The sequence below is a fragment of the Notechis scutatus genome, chromosome 4, assembly GCF_049901735.1.
Source record: "Notechis scutatus isolate UNSWTSFEM ecotype Mainland chromosome 4, rNotScu1.2, whole genome shotgun sequence".
NCBI lineage: Eukaryota > Metazoa > Chordata > Lepidosauria > Squamata > Elapidae > Notechis > Notechis scutatus.
In genome coordinates this window covers 95,380,637-95,399,020 of record NC_142012.1, presented here as the reverse complement: position 1 = coordinate 95,399,020, position 18,384 = coordinate 95,380,637, and the positions used below count along the sequence as shown (strand labels likewise).

The following is an 18,384-nucleotide window of genomic DNA, read 5'->3' as shown; positions in this document are numbered from 1 at the left end:
AAAAACAAATTCAGTTTGGAGAATAAATGTATGAGGGTTTTTTGGTTGTTGTTGTTTTTAAAAGATCTCAGAGTAAGCAATAAACAGAGAAATGTGATTCTATCATAGCCTACAGTTGTTTTGCAGTCTGGTTCTTCTGATAGCTAGTGGGCTTTTGCAGTCAAGTCATTAGATAAATGAAGTACTCTCTTCTGACACTGCCAGTGGTTTCATACAAAAAATAGTTGAACTGTGATTTTCAGTTTCCAAGATATAATGCTGCCTGAGGAAAGCACTGCAAAGTACTCCACTCATAAAATCCTATACATATTTAAGTCCTTGACTTACAAGAATTCATTTAGTGAACGTTTGAAGTTACAATGCAACTGTAAAAAATGACTTATGACCATTTTTCACACTTACGACCGTTGCAGCACCATGGTTACCTGATCAGAATTTGGATGCCTGGCAACTGACTCATATTTATGATGGTTGCAGTGTCCCAACATCATGTAATCACCTTTTGCAACTTCATTTTTTGATCCCTCACATAAACTGGACATAAACTGTTTCAACTCCTTCCCTCAAAACGATGCTATATTGCACACCAGAACAACTAGACACAAGGACAGTTTTTCCCCAAACGCCATCACTCAGTGAAACAAATAATTCCCTCAACACTGTCAGACTATTTACTAAGTCTACACTACTACTACTGTTAATCTTCTCATCACTCCTTATCACCCATCCCCTCCCACTTGTGACTGTATGACTGTAACTTTGTCGCTTGAATCCTCATGATTTATATTGACTGTTTCCTAGTATGATTTCATTGCTTATCATACCCATGACTATCACTAAGTGTACCTTATGATTCTTGACTAATGTATCTTTTCTTTTATGTATACTGAGAGCATTTGCACCAAGACAAATTCCTTGTGTGTCCAACCGCACTTGGCCAAGAAAGAATTCTAGTCTATTCTTCTGAAAAGCATAGTCAATGGGGAAGCCAGATTCACTTAACAACCATGTCACTAACTTAACAACTGCAGTGATTCACTTAACAACTATAGCAAGAAATGTTGTAAAATGGGGCAAGATTCATTTTACAAATGACTCACTTAGCAACAAAAATGTTGGGCTTAATTAGTCTCCAGAAGCTGATCTAAACAAAACAAGATTAATGTCCTCATAGCTTGTAGACCTGGAATAATTGGACGTCTGTCTTTGTCAGTGTCAAAATCTCTGGTTTTGGGGAAATGGGGAAAACCAGCCATGTTCAGTATTCTTTTCATAAGCATCTTTCAATGACACTGTTGTCCCTCCTATTTTGGTTTTTTGTCTTCTGGAAGCCATGATGTTGATGGCTGAGATTGAGGGTGCTAAGGAGCATCAAGTATTAAGAAAATAATAATATAGCCAGTTAAGATGACTTATCCTATTTGTAAATTCCAAATAGCATTTGTATATACCTCAATTTTTATTCACCCCCATTTAATTTGACCATGTATATAGCACTTACTACTGTACAATAGAGTGGATTAAAAAGGAGCAAATTATTTGTCATAAGGCTAGTTTATTCTTAACCAAGTCAGCACTGAGCAACACAAATTAATATATTAATCAACTTATTACTGGAGCCCAATCCAAATTACCATAACTCTGTTCTGGAATGAAAGTCCCTATCTTTTCCTCACCTCCTAATGCATGTAGTATTTCTACATTTGTACTCCTAGACATATTCTATACATAAACATCAGATGGTGGTGGGTGCAAGGATGCAAAACCAGGAATTGGAAGCTTATCTTAGTGGACTGGCCAGGTTTATATTAACCGCTAACACACATACATACCCTCCTTAAGTGAGCGTACCTTCTCATGCTAGAACAAGTAAAATAGAATATCTAAAGCATTTTGCTGTGAGCCAGGATGCCCCAAATTCTGTTTTCGTAAGCAGGCTTATACAAATCCCCGTTCTCTTGTTTTCAGATCCTTTATCTGCAATATGGGGATAAAAACAGATTGGATTCAGACTTAGTCATGCTTAGATCAGTTCTATTAAAATCAAAAAGAAAGACATGATGAACACAAATCCCATTATTTTCACTAGGTTTTACTCATTGAATAGACTTATCTTGTACCGAAGTAAGGCTGTGAGATTTTCTGTACTAAAAAGAGAGAGAGAGAGAAGTATAAAGGTGAATCATAATATCTGGGATTTTTTTTCTATTTGTTGTTGACTTCTAAGCTCATCACCAGAGCCTGTATTTAGAGGAGCTCTGAAAACTAAGGTCTGGATAGAACTATTTTAGAGTATTAGCATTTCAATTAATTTATTTATTGACATTTCTAGAACTGTCCACGTGGTATTTTGCTGATTTTCCTTATAAACTATTCTATCAAAATGGGATGCATTTTAATGCTCAAATGTATCTTTTAAAAAATGTGTCTTAGAGCTGTTGGGTTTTTTAAATCTCCGTAAATATCTTCAGTCTTTTAAAATATTTGTTATGCTTTGTATACTTCCCAATTTTAACTGGCCATTTTTGGTTTTTACATTATAATTACATAGTAATGATGCTACCATGTTTATTTTTTACTGTTGCCCCAGATCCTTAATTGAATGAATAAATAACCTCTCTCTCTCTCTTCCTCCTTCCTTCCTCTTCTCTCTCCCTCCCTCTCCCTCCCTCCCTCTCCCTCTTTCTCTATCTCTCACTCTCTCTTTCCCTCCCTTCCTCTTTCTCTCTCTTCTCTTGACAGAGGTTCATTCGAAGATTCTACAACCAGATTTTATACAGCTTGTGTGGTAGAAGCTTTTGCCTATTTGCATTCCAAAGGAATCATTTATAGGGACCTCAAGCCAGAAAACCTCATCCTAGATCACCGAGGTTATGCCAAATTGGTGAGTGGTTGTGGATGTTTTCTCCTCAGGCAGCAATAAAATATTACATGGCCCTGTAGCTCAGTTGCTTCTCCCATTGAAATAAAATTCCTTTACTAACAGCCATAAAACTGTACTTCTAGCTGAAAGGCAGTATTCAGCTCTGCGATTCTAGGACAAATCAGTTTATAAAAGAATTAATACAAGCCGATTAATTTCTGGGAGCCAAATAAGCAAAAATGGACTTTTGTTCGTCTATGTATCATTTCAGAAGTTTGTTTTCTTGTGTTGTACCCTTCTGGAATCGAAGCAAGATTTTAGTAACTTAATGAACTTGAAGAAATTACCAAATATAATTATAAAATTTATCCTACTATGACTTTTTAAAAATTATTTATTTATATTTCATATTTCTAGAATGCCCAGCTCCTTCAAGGAGGGGCCCTGGACAATGTACAGTATAATCAACTCTAGTCTCTTAGTTATCCCATGTTTAAATGATTTGATTTCTTATTGGCTTTCATTTTTTTAGAGGAACTTCATTTTAAAATGCTAATATCATCTTTCAGAGATTCTAGGCACGAGTTTGAGCTATAATCAATGTTATGGGAAACTAGGAGTCAAGGAGACCTTTCCACATTCCCCAGATACATATTAATAGATGATGATGATGATGATGTTATCCATTCAGTTGTTTCCAACTCTTGGTGATATCTTCCAATCTTGCACTGTGTTGTTCTATGCTCTGACTAGTTTCAGCTTTAATGGTGTCTAACCACCATCATACAATTACAGTTTAATTTGCCCTTTCTCATTTAATTCTGCACAAGAATTTTGGCTATTGAGAGGAAATGTGGTAGAATGCAAGAAGATAAAAAAGTAATAAGATCACAATCCCACATGAGAAAAAAAAAAACTGTAGCATCTTTGCTTTATCTGAATCAGAAGAACTTATAATTTGGCCTACAGGTGGCACTAAATCATCTTGAGTTGCCATTACTTGAGTTGAAGACATTGGGAATTGGAACTGCAGACAAGTACATAAAATGGTGCTGAATACAATGTACATGGTAGTGCCTGCTCTCATCATCATCATCATCTTTTAGCAATCCCATAATCCCTTGCAGGGTGGAGTCTGGTCAACTGAATGGAGCTAGCATAGTGTTTAATGGCCGGATGCCCTTCCTTTCTCCAATGCGGAGTTTTGTTCAGCAGATATAATCTCATTGTGCCCAGAAAGAGAAATATCTGTCTCTACCTAGGATCGAACTCACAGATCGAGCTCACAGATTGTGAGGCGAGAGCTGTGGTGGTGCCTGCTATTGATCTATATTATTGATATGGTTTAACTCTTAGATAATAACCAGCTAGGAAACATAAGCGAATCATTAGACAGGTTTAGATTATCTTTGCTACATCATTTTATGAAATGGAAACTGTTAGTGCTTTTTTCTAAATCTTGTCAGTGGAAATATACTCCTCCAAGGCTTTCTTGTAATACTCTCCCTTTGAGAATTTTCTCGTGCAGCCTATTCTTTAGATGTACTTGTGCTCGTGAAAACCTGTGCTGCTGTGACCATCTCTTTATATGTTTGTGCCTGCATAAGTGCTTTTAACTTTTTGCCTTCCTTGATGGGTGTGTGAACCTTCTTTCACAGGTCGATTTTGGTTTTGCAAAAAAAATAGGATTTGGAAAGAAAACATGGACTTTTTGTGGAACTCCAGAGTACGTAGCCCCAGAGATCATTCTCAACAAAGGTCATGATATTTCAGCAGACTACTGGTCACTGGGAATCTTAATGTATGAGCTCTTGACTGGCAGGTATGGGCATTGCATTGGAGCTGCAGATAAAAAAATAGTTCAGCAAACTAGAGAATATTTCTGCTGTTGTCACTTTGATTAGAAGAGCTGGGATTCAGGGCTGGCATACGCTATGATAAACAAAAATAGTGCTTAAAAAGTACTATGGAATTACTTATTATGATTTTGCAAGGATTTACAATTTGCTTTCCAGCAACTAAAGTCTTGAGATAACCACTCTAAGAGGAAAGGACATTGATGAGGCAAATTTTACTAGTATTATTCATTTCATTCTAATTGCTGAGCACTTCCCTGCCCCCATAACCAAATCAACCTGCGTTCTTTTACCGGTTCACCAAATCACGAGTTCATGGTACCAATGAGATATGCTTAGATTGATGCAGATTGAACTGAACTTCAGTTGTCAAGAAGGAACTTGAAACATCTCTTCAAAACATAAGGCAATCAAAACAAAATGGAAGCATGCTAGAAAACGGCTAGGTAGTATTTTGAAACAACACATTTCTAAAAGAAAAGTTAAACATAGCTTTTCTTTCTTTAAAAAAAAATCAACTAAAAACATTGAATAGGAAGATTAAAAGGGAGCCAGTTTGGTCTAGAGGTTATGGCACCAGGCTAGAAAGCAAAAAAAAACTGTGAGTTCAAATTCCACCTTAACCATGAAAGTCAGCTTGGACCAGTTACTGTCTCTCGGCCCTAACTCACCTCCAGCTTCATTGTTGTAGAGAAATTAAGGAGGAAGGTGTGCTGGATATGTTTGCTGGAGTTATTTGTTAATTTTATAAAGATAGGATATAAATAAAAAAAGATTTCTGAATATAATATTTTAGAGGCTACTATCAGAATCACTTGGAGTCTATATTTCAGAACTAGAATATTATCTCTGACAACATTTTATTAAGATCATTCTCACTTCCCAAGTGAAGGCAGGAAGACTCAGTGGCAAACCTACAAGGAATATAAATTCTGAATAGGTTCATGTGTGAGAAAGCCAAATGGCTTGCTTTTTTGGATGCTATCATTACAATAATGCCACTGAAAATTAAGAAAATATCTATATACGTGCAAACAATCAGCACAGAGTGATAGCTTTTTCTCTTTTTAAACAGACTGTCTCCTTTCTTAAAGTTAAAAACATAGTATAAAAATAAGTTGGAACTGTTTGATTTCAAGAAGTTCAGTCAGTGAAAACATAGATTAGCATAATTTTATGTGCAGTTCAATAGACTTAGGCCAGCAAGTTGTGGATTTAAATCATTCTTTTGTAAAAAAAAAAAAAAGAATAAAATCCTTACAAAATCAAAATACTGCTTTTAAAAGGGAATTATTACCTACTTCACAGAATAACACGAAAGTCTTTAAACATTTAGAAATGCTTATATGCTCTAGTAAATAATAACAATAGTACTATCTATAGCAGGGGTCCCCAAACATTGCAACTTTAAGACTTGTGGACTTCAACTCCCAGAATTCTCCAGCCAGCTATGCTATGTTGGCTGGAGAATTCTGGGAGTTGAAGTCCACAAGTCTTAAAGTTGCAAAGTTTGAAGACCTCTGATCTATAGTAACAGATCCTTACCCTCGTGCCAAACTGTGTATCCTCTAGTGTCTTTAAATTACTTTGGAATTTAGCCATTACATATGTCCATTATACAGATAAGCCTTGATTTACAACAGTTCACCTAGTTCAAAGTTACAACAAACTGAAAAGAATGACATGACCATTTTTCACAAGAAAACCCGCTGAAGCATCCCCATAGTCATGTGATAAAAAAAAATGCTTGGCAACTATTTATGATGGTTGCAGTGTCTTGGGGTCATGTGATCATCTTTTCCAGCTCTCTGACGAGCAAAGTCAATGGGGAAGGCCAAATTCACTTAACAACTGAACAATTGCAATGATTCACTTAACAACTGTAGCAAGAAAGGTTGTAAAATGGGGAAAAACTCACTTAACCACTGTCTCACTTAGCAACAGAAATGTTGGGCTCAGTTATGTCCATAAGTCAAGGACTACCTGTAATGAAGTATTGTAAGATTAAAATACATTATTGTAAGTGAGTGTTTACCTCAGCTTAATTCTTGCAGGATGAACTGCAATAATTCCCCATCATGCCTAAATGTATGTTTTTCCAATATTTTTCTTATGAATGTCGATAAACATCTTGGGTGAAATAATAGCACAAAGCTTTATTATTTGCTTATTACAAAACTACTGTTTATGAAATATTCCAGAAAAATTGTGAAATGTTATAAGCACTGGGCAGTGGTTAATCGTTTCTCAGACAGATCCTGGGAACTTGAGGGTTCCAGCTGTTTCTCAAAACAGTGTTTTTCAATCTTGACACTTTAAAATGGGTGGAATTAAATTCCAAAATTCATGAATTAAAATTGCTGAGGTTGAGGGACACTAGTCTAAGTGATGAAGATAAGGAATATTTTAGGATGAATAGAAAATTAGGATGCACAATATATCCCAAATTTGGAGTTCAATCTCTTCTTTCAATCTTGATAACTTTTTTTTTTAAAAAAAATACCATTCAAGGACCGAAACACATGAAAGTGCACCCCAAGATATTTGTAGGTGCACACCTGCATAATCTGAGTCCCGTTCATTTGCCATTTGTGACTTTTAATATAATTGAGAAAATACTAAAACAGTGGTTTTCTGGTAGTTTATGGATAGCCTTTATTCCGTAAGAGGATAAAAGCAGCGTCCCAAGTCATTTTCTTATTCTCACCTGTGATGTAGACATAATAACTACATTATAAGCAGCATATAGCAATGCTTAAATCACACAATCTTCCAAAATTAGGTAAAACAGGTTTCAGTTTATTGGCAAAAAAATAATAATACTAGATTTTAATTAGTATTTTTGTTCTTTTTCTACAGTCCACCTTTCTCAGGCCCAGATCCCATGAAAACATACAACATCATATTAAGGGGGATTGACATGATTGAATTTCCAAAGAAGATTGCCAAAAATGCTGCTAACTTAATTAAAAAACTATGCAGGTAAATTCTTTACATTTGTTAGTATGTATGTATGTATATATGTATTTATGTATATATGTATGTATTTATGTATATATATATATATATATTTTTGTTTTCTTAAGTTTTCGCGGGTACTTACATGTATGGTGTTAGGCTTGGTTCGGGTATTTTCCCACGTCATTGTAGTTGTTCTTTTAAAGTTGTAGCAACGTTTCAGCAGAATCTCATCTGCCATCATCAGGCTTCTGTATTGTGTCCGTCTGTGAGTCAGACTTTTACAGTGGTTTCAGATTTGAATTTGGGGCAGCCTATTGCTGTGCCAGAATGGTTTTTCTTCATCCTGATTGGTTGGGAGTCTTGGTCTGTGTTTATTGGTCTCGGAGTTTGCTGTGTTCTGCTTGATGGGTGTTTCTGATATCTTCTGTCTGTTTTTGGCTCTTTTTGTATCTTGATTGGCTGGCAGCATTGTGTTACTTTAATGGAGGTCTTTAGTGCAGCTTGGCTTCGGGTAAATGGGCGGCTATCATTAGTTAGGAAGCTGGGTTTCATCTGGGTGCCTGGTTGGGGTGTGTTTGAGCTGGAGGTATCAGGGGGATCTGTTTGTGCCCAGGTGTTTGCCTGGCTTGTGGTGTGGAGATTTTTTTGTTTGTGAGTGCAGGCTTCCAAATGATTGACAGCCTGGTGGAATCATCTCTTCTGTTCATGCTTTCTGGTCTTTTTTCAATCTCTATGGCTTCTCTGATGACTCTGTGGCTAGGGTTTTCCATAGTGGCCAGGGTTTTGGTGCCATTGAAGTTGATGCTATGACCTGTAGCTTCCATGTGTTGGACTAGTGAGGAAGTGTGTTCCAGCTTTTTGACTGCATTTTTGTGTTCATCAGGCGGGTACTTATTCTTCTATTGGTCTGTCCAATGTATGTGGCCGGGCATGATGCACAGGGGACTTCGTATACGCCTTGGTTTTCCAGGTCAATTTTATCTTTGGGGTTGCTAAGGATGGCTGCTATTTTTCTGTCTGTTTTGAAGGCGTCACTGAGTGGACTGCCTTCCAAAGACAGAAAAAAACAGCATAACGCAAAAAATTGACCTGGAAAAATCCAGCCTGACCTGTGCATCATGCTTGACCCCCTGACAGACCAATCAAAAAGCGTATATATATATATATATATATATATATATATATATATATATATATATATATATATATGTATATATTTATGTGTGTGTGTGTTTTTCTTAAGTTTTCGCGGATACGAAAACTGTGTGTGTGTGTGTGTGTGTGTATGTATGTATGTATGTATGTATGTATGTATGGTATTCAGCTTTGTTGGGTATTTTCCCACGTCATTATAGTTGTGCTTTTAAAGTTGTAGCAATGTTTGGCGGAATCTCATCTGCCATCATCAGGCTTCTGTATAGTGTTTGTCTGTGATATACAGAAGCCTGATGATGGCAGATGAGATTCTGCCAGCAACGTGCTACAACTTTAAAAGCACAACTATAATGATGTGGGAAAATACCTGAACAAAGCTGAATACCATCATACATACATACATACTAATACACACACACACACACATATATATATATATAATGGTTATTAATAACCATTAAAAATTAGTGTTGTTCATATATATATATATATATATATATATATATATATATATATATATGAACAACACTAATTTTTAATGGTTATTAATTAAGTTCACTGAAGTCAATATTTTGTTTTTTCATTCTTTATTACTGTCATTGTTAGCCATTGTAAGCCATACATACACACATAGACAAAGTGTATATATTGCATATATAAAAGCTTTTTCTAACATATATAGAAATACACACACACACACACACACACATATTCTAGAAAAAAAAATTGATTTCCAACTTTCTTCTATAACTTTTTTCTTGTTCTTTTATTTTTAAACAGGGACAACCCATCAGAAAGATTAGGTAACTTGAAAAATGGAGTCAAGGATATTCAAAAGCACAAGTAGGTATATTTCAGAAAAAAAGTAATCCTCTGTTTAAATCCATCAATACATTTAGGTATATTTTTGCACAGACGAAAAACTGAGAGTACCACAATCCAATAGGTGCAATTTTTTTCACCAGAAACTTGAGTAATATAAGACAGCTATGCAGAATGCATCTGCTTATATTCTAAGTAGAGTGCTATCGTAACTCCGAATCTGGATGTGCTAACTATTTATGCAGCATTAAAGATTTTGCAATGAAAATAAATGAAAACATCTTCAAGTGGTCAATTAGAATCACATTCAATAACTCACATTCAAGTAACATAATGATGTATAATACAATAAATTTAACATAACGTAACAACATAATACATGAAATTGCTTCAGAAGCCCATCAGCAATTCCTGTTCAACATAATACAACATAAACAGGAGACAGGTTAAATGTAAATAAGCTTACAGATATCAAAAAAATCAGATCTTCTAAAGATATTTATTAGCTTTTTTTATTTTTTACATGTTTGAAGGAGACGGATAGCCAGTATCAATATCTATCAAGATAGATACTTCTATCCATCTGTGTCAGCATCTGGGAATGTCATATCATTTACCTGACTTATTCTTTTTTTTTTGTCATCACAAATTAGACATCTGCAGTTTGGACAGAGCCTTGACTCAGAATTTTCTCTAACTGAGGAAAATCTTGGTACCATCCTAACTGCCCACAATTAAGATAAAACAAAATGTTTCTCAAATCTCCCCTTCCCCCAGAGGGGGCATTCAGCAGGTTCTGACCAGTTCTGGAGAACCGGTAGTGGAAATTTTTAGTAGTTCAGAGAATCAGCAAATGCCACCTCTGACTGGCCCCACCCCCATCTATTCTCTGCCTCCCAAGTCCCAACTGATTGGCTGGGTCTTCTTTTGTTGCCCTGCACAGGAAAACAGAGCTGGAAAGCAGGTTAGTGGGGTGGGGACGGAATGGAGATTTTGCAGTAACCTTCCCCTGCCACACCCACCAAGCCACACCACACCACACCCACCAACCCACACCCACAGAATGGGTAATAAAAAAAATTGAATCCCACCACTGCCTCCCCTCAAGTATTAAGTAAGAGGGTTTCAGAAATGTAATTTTTGTAATGTTTAATGCTAGGCTAATGTTTAATGCTAATGTTTAATGCTAGGTTTTGCTGCAATGGTAGTATAAATGTCCTTGTATTATTTTATCTTCTGACTTCAGGTGGTTTGAAGGCTTTAACTGGGAAGGTTTAAGAAAAGGTACATTGACGCCTCCTATTATACCAAGTGTGAGTATAGCTTTATTACTTGTTAAAATGTATATATTGGAATCATAACTTAAGAAAGTGGTTGAATAAACTCATTGGGAAAAAAACAAGCAGGAGCTCTGAAGCAAAACATGGAAATGTGTTCTTATCTTACATTAACATTCCCATATATCCAGACCTCTGCTTGACTTCATTTTCAGATACATAGTAAGGGTATATCTGAAGACTTCTTTTGACAATGAATCAGTGATGAAGCTTATACAAGAGTTTAGGTTGTAATGTATCTTAATGAAATCTTTACCTCTTTTACTACCAAAAGCTTCTTTGTTCTTCTTCCAACTTACATTGCTCAGTTCTCCTTTTCATTTCTTCTATCACACCATCAGTTTCTAAATGTGGTATTAGATCACATGCTGTTGTACTCAATTGACAATTTGACATAGTTTTTCCAATTTGGCATAAGTAAGTAAGATGCTGCCTTTCTTGTTCAAAGTAAAGGACTTTCTAGTTTGACTTGACTTGAAGCTTACAAGTCACACACCAACAGTTGCTTTAATTTCCATGCAGAGCCATGTTAATGCTAACAGTAAATATTGGTATCAATATTGATTATAGAGCCCTAAAATACTATTGAAAGAAAAAAAAAAAAGGAAATACCTATTCTTAACTTTGGCTTAAGTCTTTTCCCTTTGTTTCCACTAAATTTGTAAAAAAAAAAAAAGTGAAGATCAAGTGACATTGTTAAATATGGATTATATACATGGATTTAAGGACATCTATTTCTATATCAAACATAACTCTTTTTAGAAGAAAAAAGTCACAGTTTGAGACAAACACTGAAACACTGAAACATATTCCTCTTAGGCAGAGGTCTCCAAACCTGGCAACTTTAAGACTTGTGGACTTCAAGGCCCAGAATTCTCCAGCCAGCTATGTTGGCTGGACAATTCTGGGAGTTGATCCACAAGTCTTAAAGTTGCCAAGTCTGGAGACCCCTGCTCTTAGGTAAATAGAGAAGACAGCCCTCTTTTAATTGTGGTCTGTTGAAACTATTATTATGGGAGTGGTGGACATGCTAATTAAACTTGGGCTAAATTGTGGTGGTGATTAATGTGATTGCTTTTCTTTCAATACACATTACTTTGCTACAACTTATTATGCTTAGTTTAGTTTTCTACATATTATTTGAATTTTACCACTTATGAAATAAATACTTCCTGTCAGAGTTGAATGTATACCCATAGTGAATGCAATTTAAAATACTTGACTTTTCTGATTTATTTTCACACATTCACTGTGAAATTCATGAATTCCTTTATCCTGTAGATAGAAAAGTACATAATAGATAGGAATCTGTAAATTATGTATAACCCCCACCCCCAATAATAAATTAACTTATTCAAAAATAACTAATTATGTTTGAATGAATGTACATTTCAATCTATTTAGGAATCAGGAAGGTCATTTTTCTGAAAACAGTAAGTTTTCTTCTGTCATTCAGTCTATTATGGTGACCTGCAAGCAATGACAATTTGCAGAATCAGCACAAGATTTAATTTATTTTGGAGGAGAGAGAATACTTGTGTTGTCTTTATTATATTGGCTTTTAATCATTAAACAGATACTTCACTACTGATGCTAATATGAAAAAATAATGGGAGACATATAAATACAGATACTACTGGGAAACTCTTATCCTATCATATTACTTATGCCTTGTTAATTTTTAATACTTTGAGTCCACTTTTCTAAAATATAAAATATATTTTATATGTATTATTTTAAGTTTAAATAAACCAGTCTCAACTTATTGTAATTTGTTAGATTCCTTTATGTCTTTCATGTTCTTGCAGACAGATTTCTCCCAAGTCAAATGATAATACAAAAGCAGTTGATATTTTTATAGTGAACCCACCATATTTAATTCAATAAATATGGGATCATACAGGGTCAAGTTAAATGGAAAACATCAGCAATTTGTTTTCCCACTTTCTAAACTTTTTTAACATATCTGTCATACGTGGCATAAAAAACACAGACCTTTTAGATGCGGACAAAGGCAGCAATTTCTTTCTCCTCTGTCATTGCTTGTATGCATTTTCTAAACAGCTCTACGGCAATTCTGTTTTTCACCGGTAACCTGCCATGCATCTGCATTAAATCCCAGCTTTGTAGAGCAGTTCAAAGGGCTGTCAATATCATTAAGAAAACTTTACATTATTTTGTCAAACTCTCCATTCTAGTTAGGAAAAACTAGGAAGCCAAACCCATTCATATGGAAGTTGCTTCAAAATTCCTTTCAAAATGTATAATCGCCCTTCCTTGTTCATAAAAATGTATGGGGTGTCCATTCTACTCTTTCATCTTTTCCCATAACTTTTTTCACTATTTTTGTTCTGAACAATGCACTTTACACCCTTTTTCTTTAACTTCTTTACTTCTTCTTTTACCCCTTCAGGTGTCGAGGGACTAGAAACATCCTCCTAGCCATGATATTCCCATTCACAGAATATTTTTAACAGTACTACATGGAACAATATTATGAATGAAAATGGCAGAATCAGTGGTGGTATTCTACTGGTTCGGCCCGGTTCTGCCGAGCCGGTAGCGCTGCTGAGCAGCGGACACCGAACCAGTTTTCTCCTCTGCTCTGCTATTGGGCCCGCCCACATGTCCAGCTCCCGTACTTACCTTTATCCCCTGCTTTTGAAGCGCAGCTGCTTTGCGCAGAACAGCAGAGTGCCACACGGTAACTGCTGAAGCAACCGGGAGAGTGCAGGCTTGCAGGAGGTGAGTTGGAACGCCTCTGCGCCTGCACAAACGCCTCTGCGCTTATGCAAAGTGTGCATTTGGTGCATGCGCGCACACAAAGTGTGTGTACATGCGCAAAGCGCGCCCACCAAGCCACACCCACCGAACCAGTGGTAAAAAAATTTGAATCCTACCACTGGGCAGAATCCTACATTTCTGAACTGTCTCTAACTTTTACTAGCCAGCATGAATTCGCTAGGGGTATAAAGAGCTCGCGGTTTGAAATCAGAAAATTGTCTAGAGATTCCAAATGCAGCAACTAACACTACCAATAGTTTTTATTTCCTTCATTGGATAGGTTGCATCTCCAACTGATACAAGCAATTTTGATAGCTTCCCTGAGGACAACGATGAACCACCACCTGATGACAACTCAGGATGGGACATAGACTTCTAATGTTTTTCTCTTACCTGCTTCTGCCTTGCTGAAGACAGCTTCCTGAGACATGGCTGCCAGCAGACCTGAAAGATTTAGGAAGGATTCATGCTCGGGGTCACCATGATGCCTTGATTGATGCTGCTACAGTAATTACAGTGGCATTAGGACTTCTTGTTTAGATGACAATAGTGCTCTTCACATGTTTTCTGTTTGAATTTAACACAGCAGTTGACATGGTGGTCCTGAAGCAAAATAATTATTCACCAATAATTTACACGTGTTTTCTATCATGGTACTGAACATGCTATGCCTCCATTACAATTTGAACGTTCATAGAGTAAGATGCACATAATTCTAGCGGTTAAGTTCATTTTCTTTATTGCTAAATATATTCCAAGCTGTTTTAAGTACTGTAGCCGATTCTAGGTTTGTAGAATCTATGGTACAGTAACTGGGGTATTCCCCTCAAACTGCAGGTTGAGTGCATTGAGCCTCTTAAAGAAGGCCAATGTGTTAAACTAAGGAGGAAAAAAATGGAGCTCATGTCAGAGCAACGCTATAATTTGTCTTTCTTTTCAAGCAGTGTACAAGACAAGAATGAATGTTACCTTCCTCCATTTTTAGTTCCGATACGTTTTTCTTCCCAACTGATAACAGAAGCACAACTGCTACACTTCCTGTTAAACTGTTAAACAAGTGTGGGTCAGTCAATCCTCACATCATATGTCTGAGAACTTACTTTTTATCATTTCTTTTGTGGATTACAGATACATAAGGGCATGTGGAAAAAAATGTTCATAAAACTATTCGTTTTATGTATATACCATAACTATCTTGTAAAAGAAAAAAGAAGAATGCTTATTCAGAGGTCCTAAAAACAAAATATTAACCAAGTGTAAATATTAGAGCCTTTACAATTACTCTAAAATAACAATCACATTGAGAGCCCCCTGAAATTGCAAAATCCACTGCATTATTATATAGGTGCTATGTACATCTTTCATCTGTGAAAGAAAACAAACTTCCACACTCATTTTTCAGGAAAAAAAAAAGATGTAGCAAGAAATTTCACTGTCAGTTAGAACTGTATGAGTGGGCATATTCCTATACACACTCATATGTGGATAATACACACACACACGCGCATGTTTTTAATACTACTGTGCTGTACTGCCTTCACTTTGTTTTCTATTTTTCCAGATCCCACAAATATTTTATTTATTTTCCCAAAAGATAATTAGTCAATCTTTTCTTGTAAAATATAACTCTTACAGATCTGTTTACAAACATGGAACAATGTAATTGAAATGGGATGCTTCAATATGCCCTTCCCTTCAAAAGGAAGATTAAATTCACCTTTAAATATGTCCTGTTGAAGTCGACAAGTCTTTAAATGGGTCCATCTAAATGATGAATTACATCTACCAGTTATGAATCTTTTAATGGTCAGTGCTATAGACTAATTTGTCCGTACTTGTTATCCGAATTCAACATGTTCAGAGGACAGAAATGTCAAAAAGGCTATTATAGATAACAATTTTCAAGGCAATTCCAGCAAAGACTTCCATGTGTCAGTATGACTTCATTAGCATTTGTCAATACGCTGCTGAAGTAGTCTTGCATCTGTGACAGCTTCTTAAATTAGTTCCACAAAAAGAAAACCAACAACCACATTTACAGAATGTCCATTTCCTTTGGAATTTTCTCCAGAGTTTAATGACTTGCTCTTTTCTCTGAATCCAGAAATAAATTTACACCTCTAGTTTTGTGTTCATGCATTAATTTAATTTAATTATCTTTTCCCCTGTTGCCTAATACCATTCTGTTTATTTGCCCTATTCAACATTTGAAGTTGTCCTATTAATGAGGACCGGATTCAGATTAAGTTATTACCATATAACCTATAATGCTATTACATTTTACTGGAAATAAATTCCATTGAACTTAATGATGGTCACATCCGATTAGACATGCGCAAGGACATATTTTTCTTTTCCTCTGAAATGTATGAAATATGGATCATGACTAGCTTGTACTATCATTTTCGATGATACCAAAATTTAGTTATTGTAGTTATTTTACAATGCAGTACAGCATGTGCTTATACAGAAGTAAGGCCTACTTTGTTCAACATAACTTATTCTGAAATAGGTATCTATAGGATTGTTATCTTAGTCTGGACCTAATCCAGTTTGCATAACTTAGAATTTCCCTGTCACTGGACAGGGTTATAAAATGAACTTGAAATGAAACACTGGCTGTTGCATACATTGCATTGGTTTAGTATTTTATATAAAATGGTCAGTTAGTTTTCCTCATAATTGATGCTTGGAGATTAGCACCAAAACATCCAAAAATGAAGCTCATTGGCTACTTCCAATTATCCCCAAGTTCTTGATTCAGTCATTTCAGTGAAAACCTCCCTAATACATTAGAAGACAATATATGAGTTTGAAGGATTTAAAAAAAAACAAAACAAAAAAAAAACAAATCTCTTTATAATATTCTCACATATTTCATACAACTTGTGGCTTCTTTTTAAGATATTTAGTTTTTGGGGGGAGGGGAAATATTGTTTGTCTGTTCCTAGTGATGGCTTCCACCAAAAATAATAATAAAGAACCAGCATCAACCAGGACTGGTACACTATAATAAAACAGTCCTGGAAATAGCACTCTGCTTCCAATAAACATAGGATCAGGGATAGGAATCCTTGATGTGGCATTTAACATCCAATCACACGTACATCAATCAGCCTTACTAAAATGGTTCAAGCTTCCAAACTTTAGTAAAGGTAAAACTTTTTTATTGAGCTTAGTTAGTGGGAAGAGCAAGTGATAGACCACTGTAATTTTCTGGGATATATATATATATATATATATATATCCCTGTCTAAAGCATAACCTGGTATTTAAACTTTACAATATTGTAAGATAGCAAATCATAACCTTTCCTCATACATACACTGGAAGAAATATTGTTGGCCATCCTTGCAGAAACGGAATGACAGAGTTTTCATAAGCAGTGAGCAAAATACGTATGTAATGTTAAGGCACAAGTCAAGCGGAGATTAGAAAGCATGATGATGAGAATAACTCGAATAAGTTAGAATCATATCTGGCTGCTTAGGGAGGCTCAGGCTGTACAATCTTGAAGAGCAGAAGTAATCTTCAATCTTGCCAGTCCAAATTGCAATTTAGTCTATAGAAAAAAAAGGGCACAGGGGTTTTTTTTTCTTGTTAAAATTAACCAGACATTTTCACCTCTTCTCATATCCATTAAACTTAGATATATTTGCTTGAAGGTACACAAAAGCATAAACGTCCAGGACTCACTTTCAGAATTTTCTATTGTCAGTTTCGTCAGATAATTTTTCACATTCATAAGGGTGCCTATAGCTTGAGTGAAATATTCCAGAAAGAAACACAGCGCCATAGCTTAAGTTAATCTAACTTCAGTTTTCCAGAAGGACTCCGAGCTTCATTTATATCTAATCTATTTAATTATAGTCAGTTTAGTGTTTTTTTTTTACAAATACACATCGGTGAGCGAATATCAGAACACTGCACCACTTGTTAATCACTTCTGCTGCTCGTTAGTCCTACAAAATTAATTGTATATAACAAGTCTAATCAAAACACACAATTTAGAATATAAATAATGCTGGAATCAGAATGTGGTCATAGGGCTAAAAGATTTCCATAGTCATTTTGGTCAGGTTTTCTTGTTTCTACATTACACCTGGGATCATTAGACAAAAAACTCTCTGCACTTCACCTCTAAACAAGTGATGTGCCTACCCAGAATCAATTAAAATCTAAAATGTACTAATTTCAACTCTTAGATTTTTCTTATAAACTATATATAGTGGTCTCCAATCTAAACAGTTGCAGGGCTATTAGGTCGTCCTCAAGCACTCAGCTGACAAGTAGTCACGAGTTTCAGCTGACAAGTAGTCACGAGTTTTAAAAAATATTTATGCAAGAAAAGTTGCCGAATGAGCGTGGTATGAATTATGCTTGATTCCTTCCATTTTGTCCTTGAACTGCACTCAATAATATATAATTGGTGTGGTGTGCACTTAATATAAATTTATTTTGTCATATGGCTCACTTGCATCTTCTTTACCAAATGTATTTTCAATAACTTAAACTAGCATATGTATAATAGCAAACCCTGCATTTATAAGTAATATATTTTATTTACATATATATAAATATAGATATATATACATGTTTATGTTAC

The 18,384-nt window shown here is 35.5% G+C and overlaps 1 protein-coding gene across 3 annotated transcripts in view; it reads left to right on the top strand.

Moving 5' to 3' along the window:
- PRKG1 (protein kinase cGMP-dependent 1) overlaps positions 1–18,081 on the top strand; it is an 864,463-nt gene extending 846,382 nt beyond the window's left edge. For all 3 annotated transcript variants that reach the window (XM_087964134.1, XM_087964133.1, XM_087964136.1), the window contains 6 exons: positions 2,743–2,884; positions 4,522–4,685; positions 7,579–7,701; positions 9,616–9,678; positions 10,904–10,970; positions 14,059–18,081. In XM_087964134.1, the coding sequence (XP_087820260.1) occupies positions 2,743–2,884; positions 4,522–4,685; positions 7,579–7,701; positions 9,616–9,678; positions 10,904–10,970; positions 14,059–14,157 (658 nt within the window). In that variant the 3' untranslated portion in view covers positions 14,158–18,081. The remainder of the gene's footprint in view (positions 1–2,742; positions 2,885–4,521; positions 4,686–7,578; positions 7,702–9,615; positions 9,679–10,903; positions 10,971–14,058) is intronic.
- The last annotated feature ends 303 nt before the right edge of the window (positions 18,082–18,384 follow it).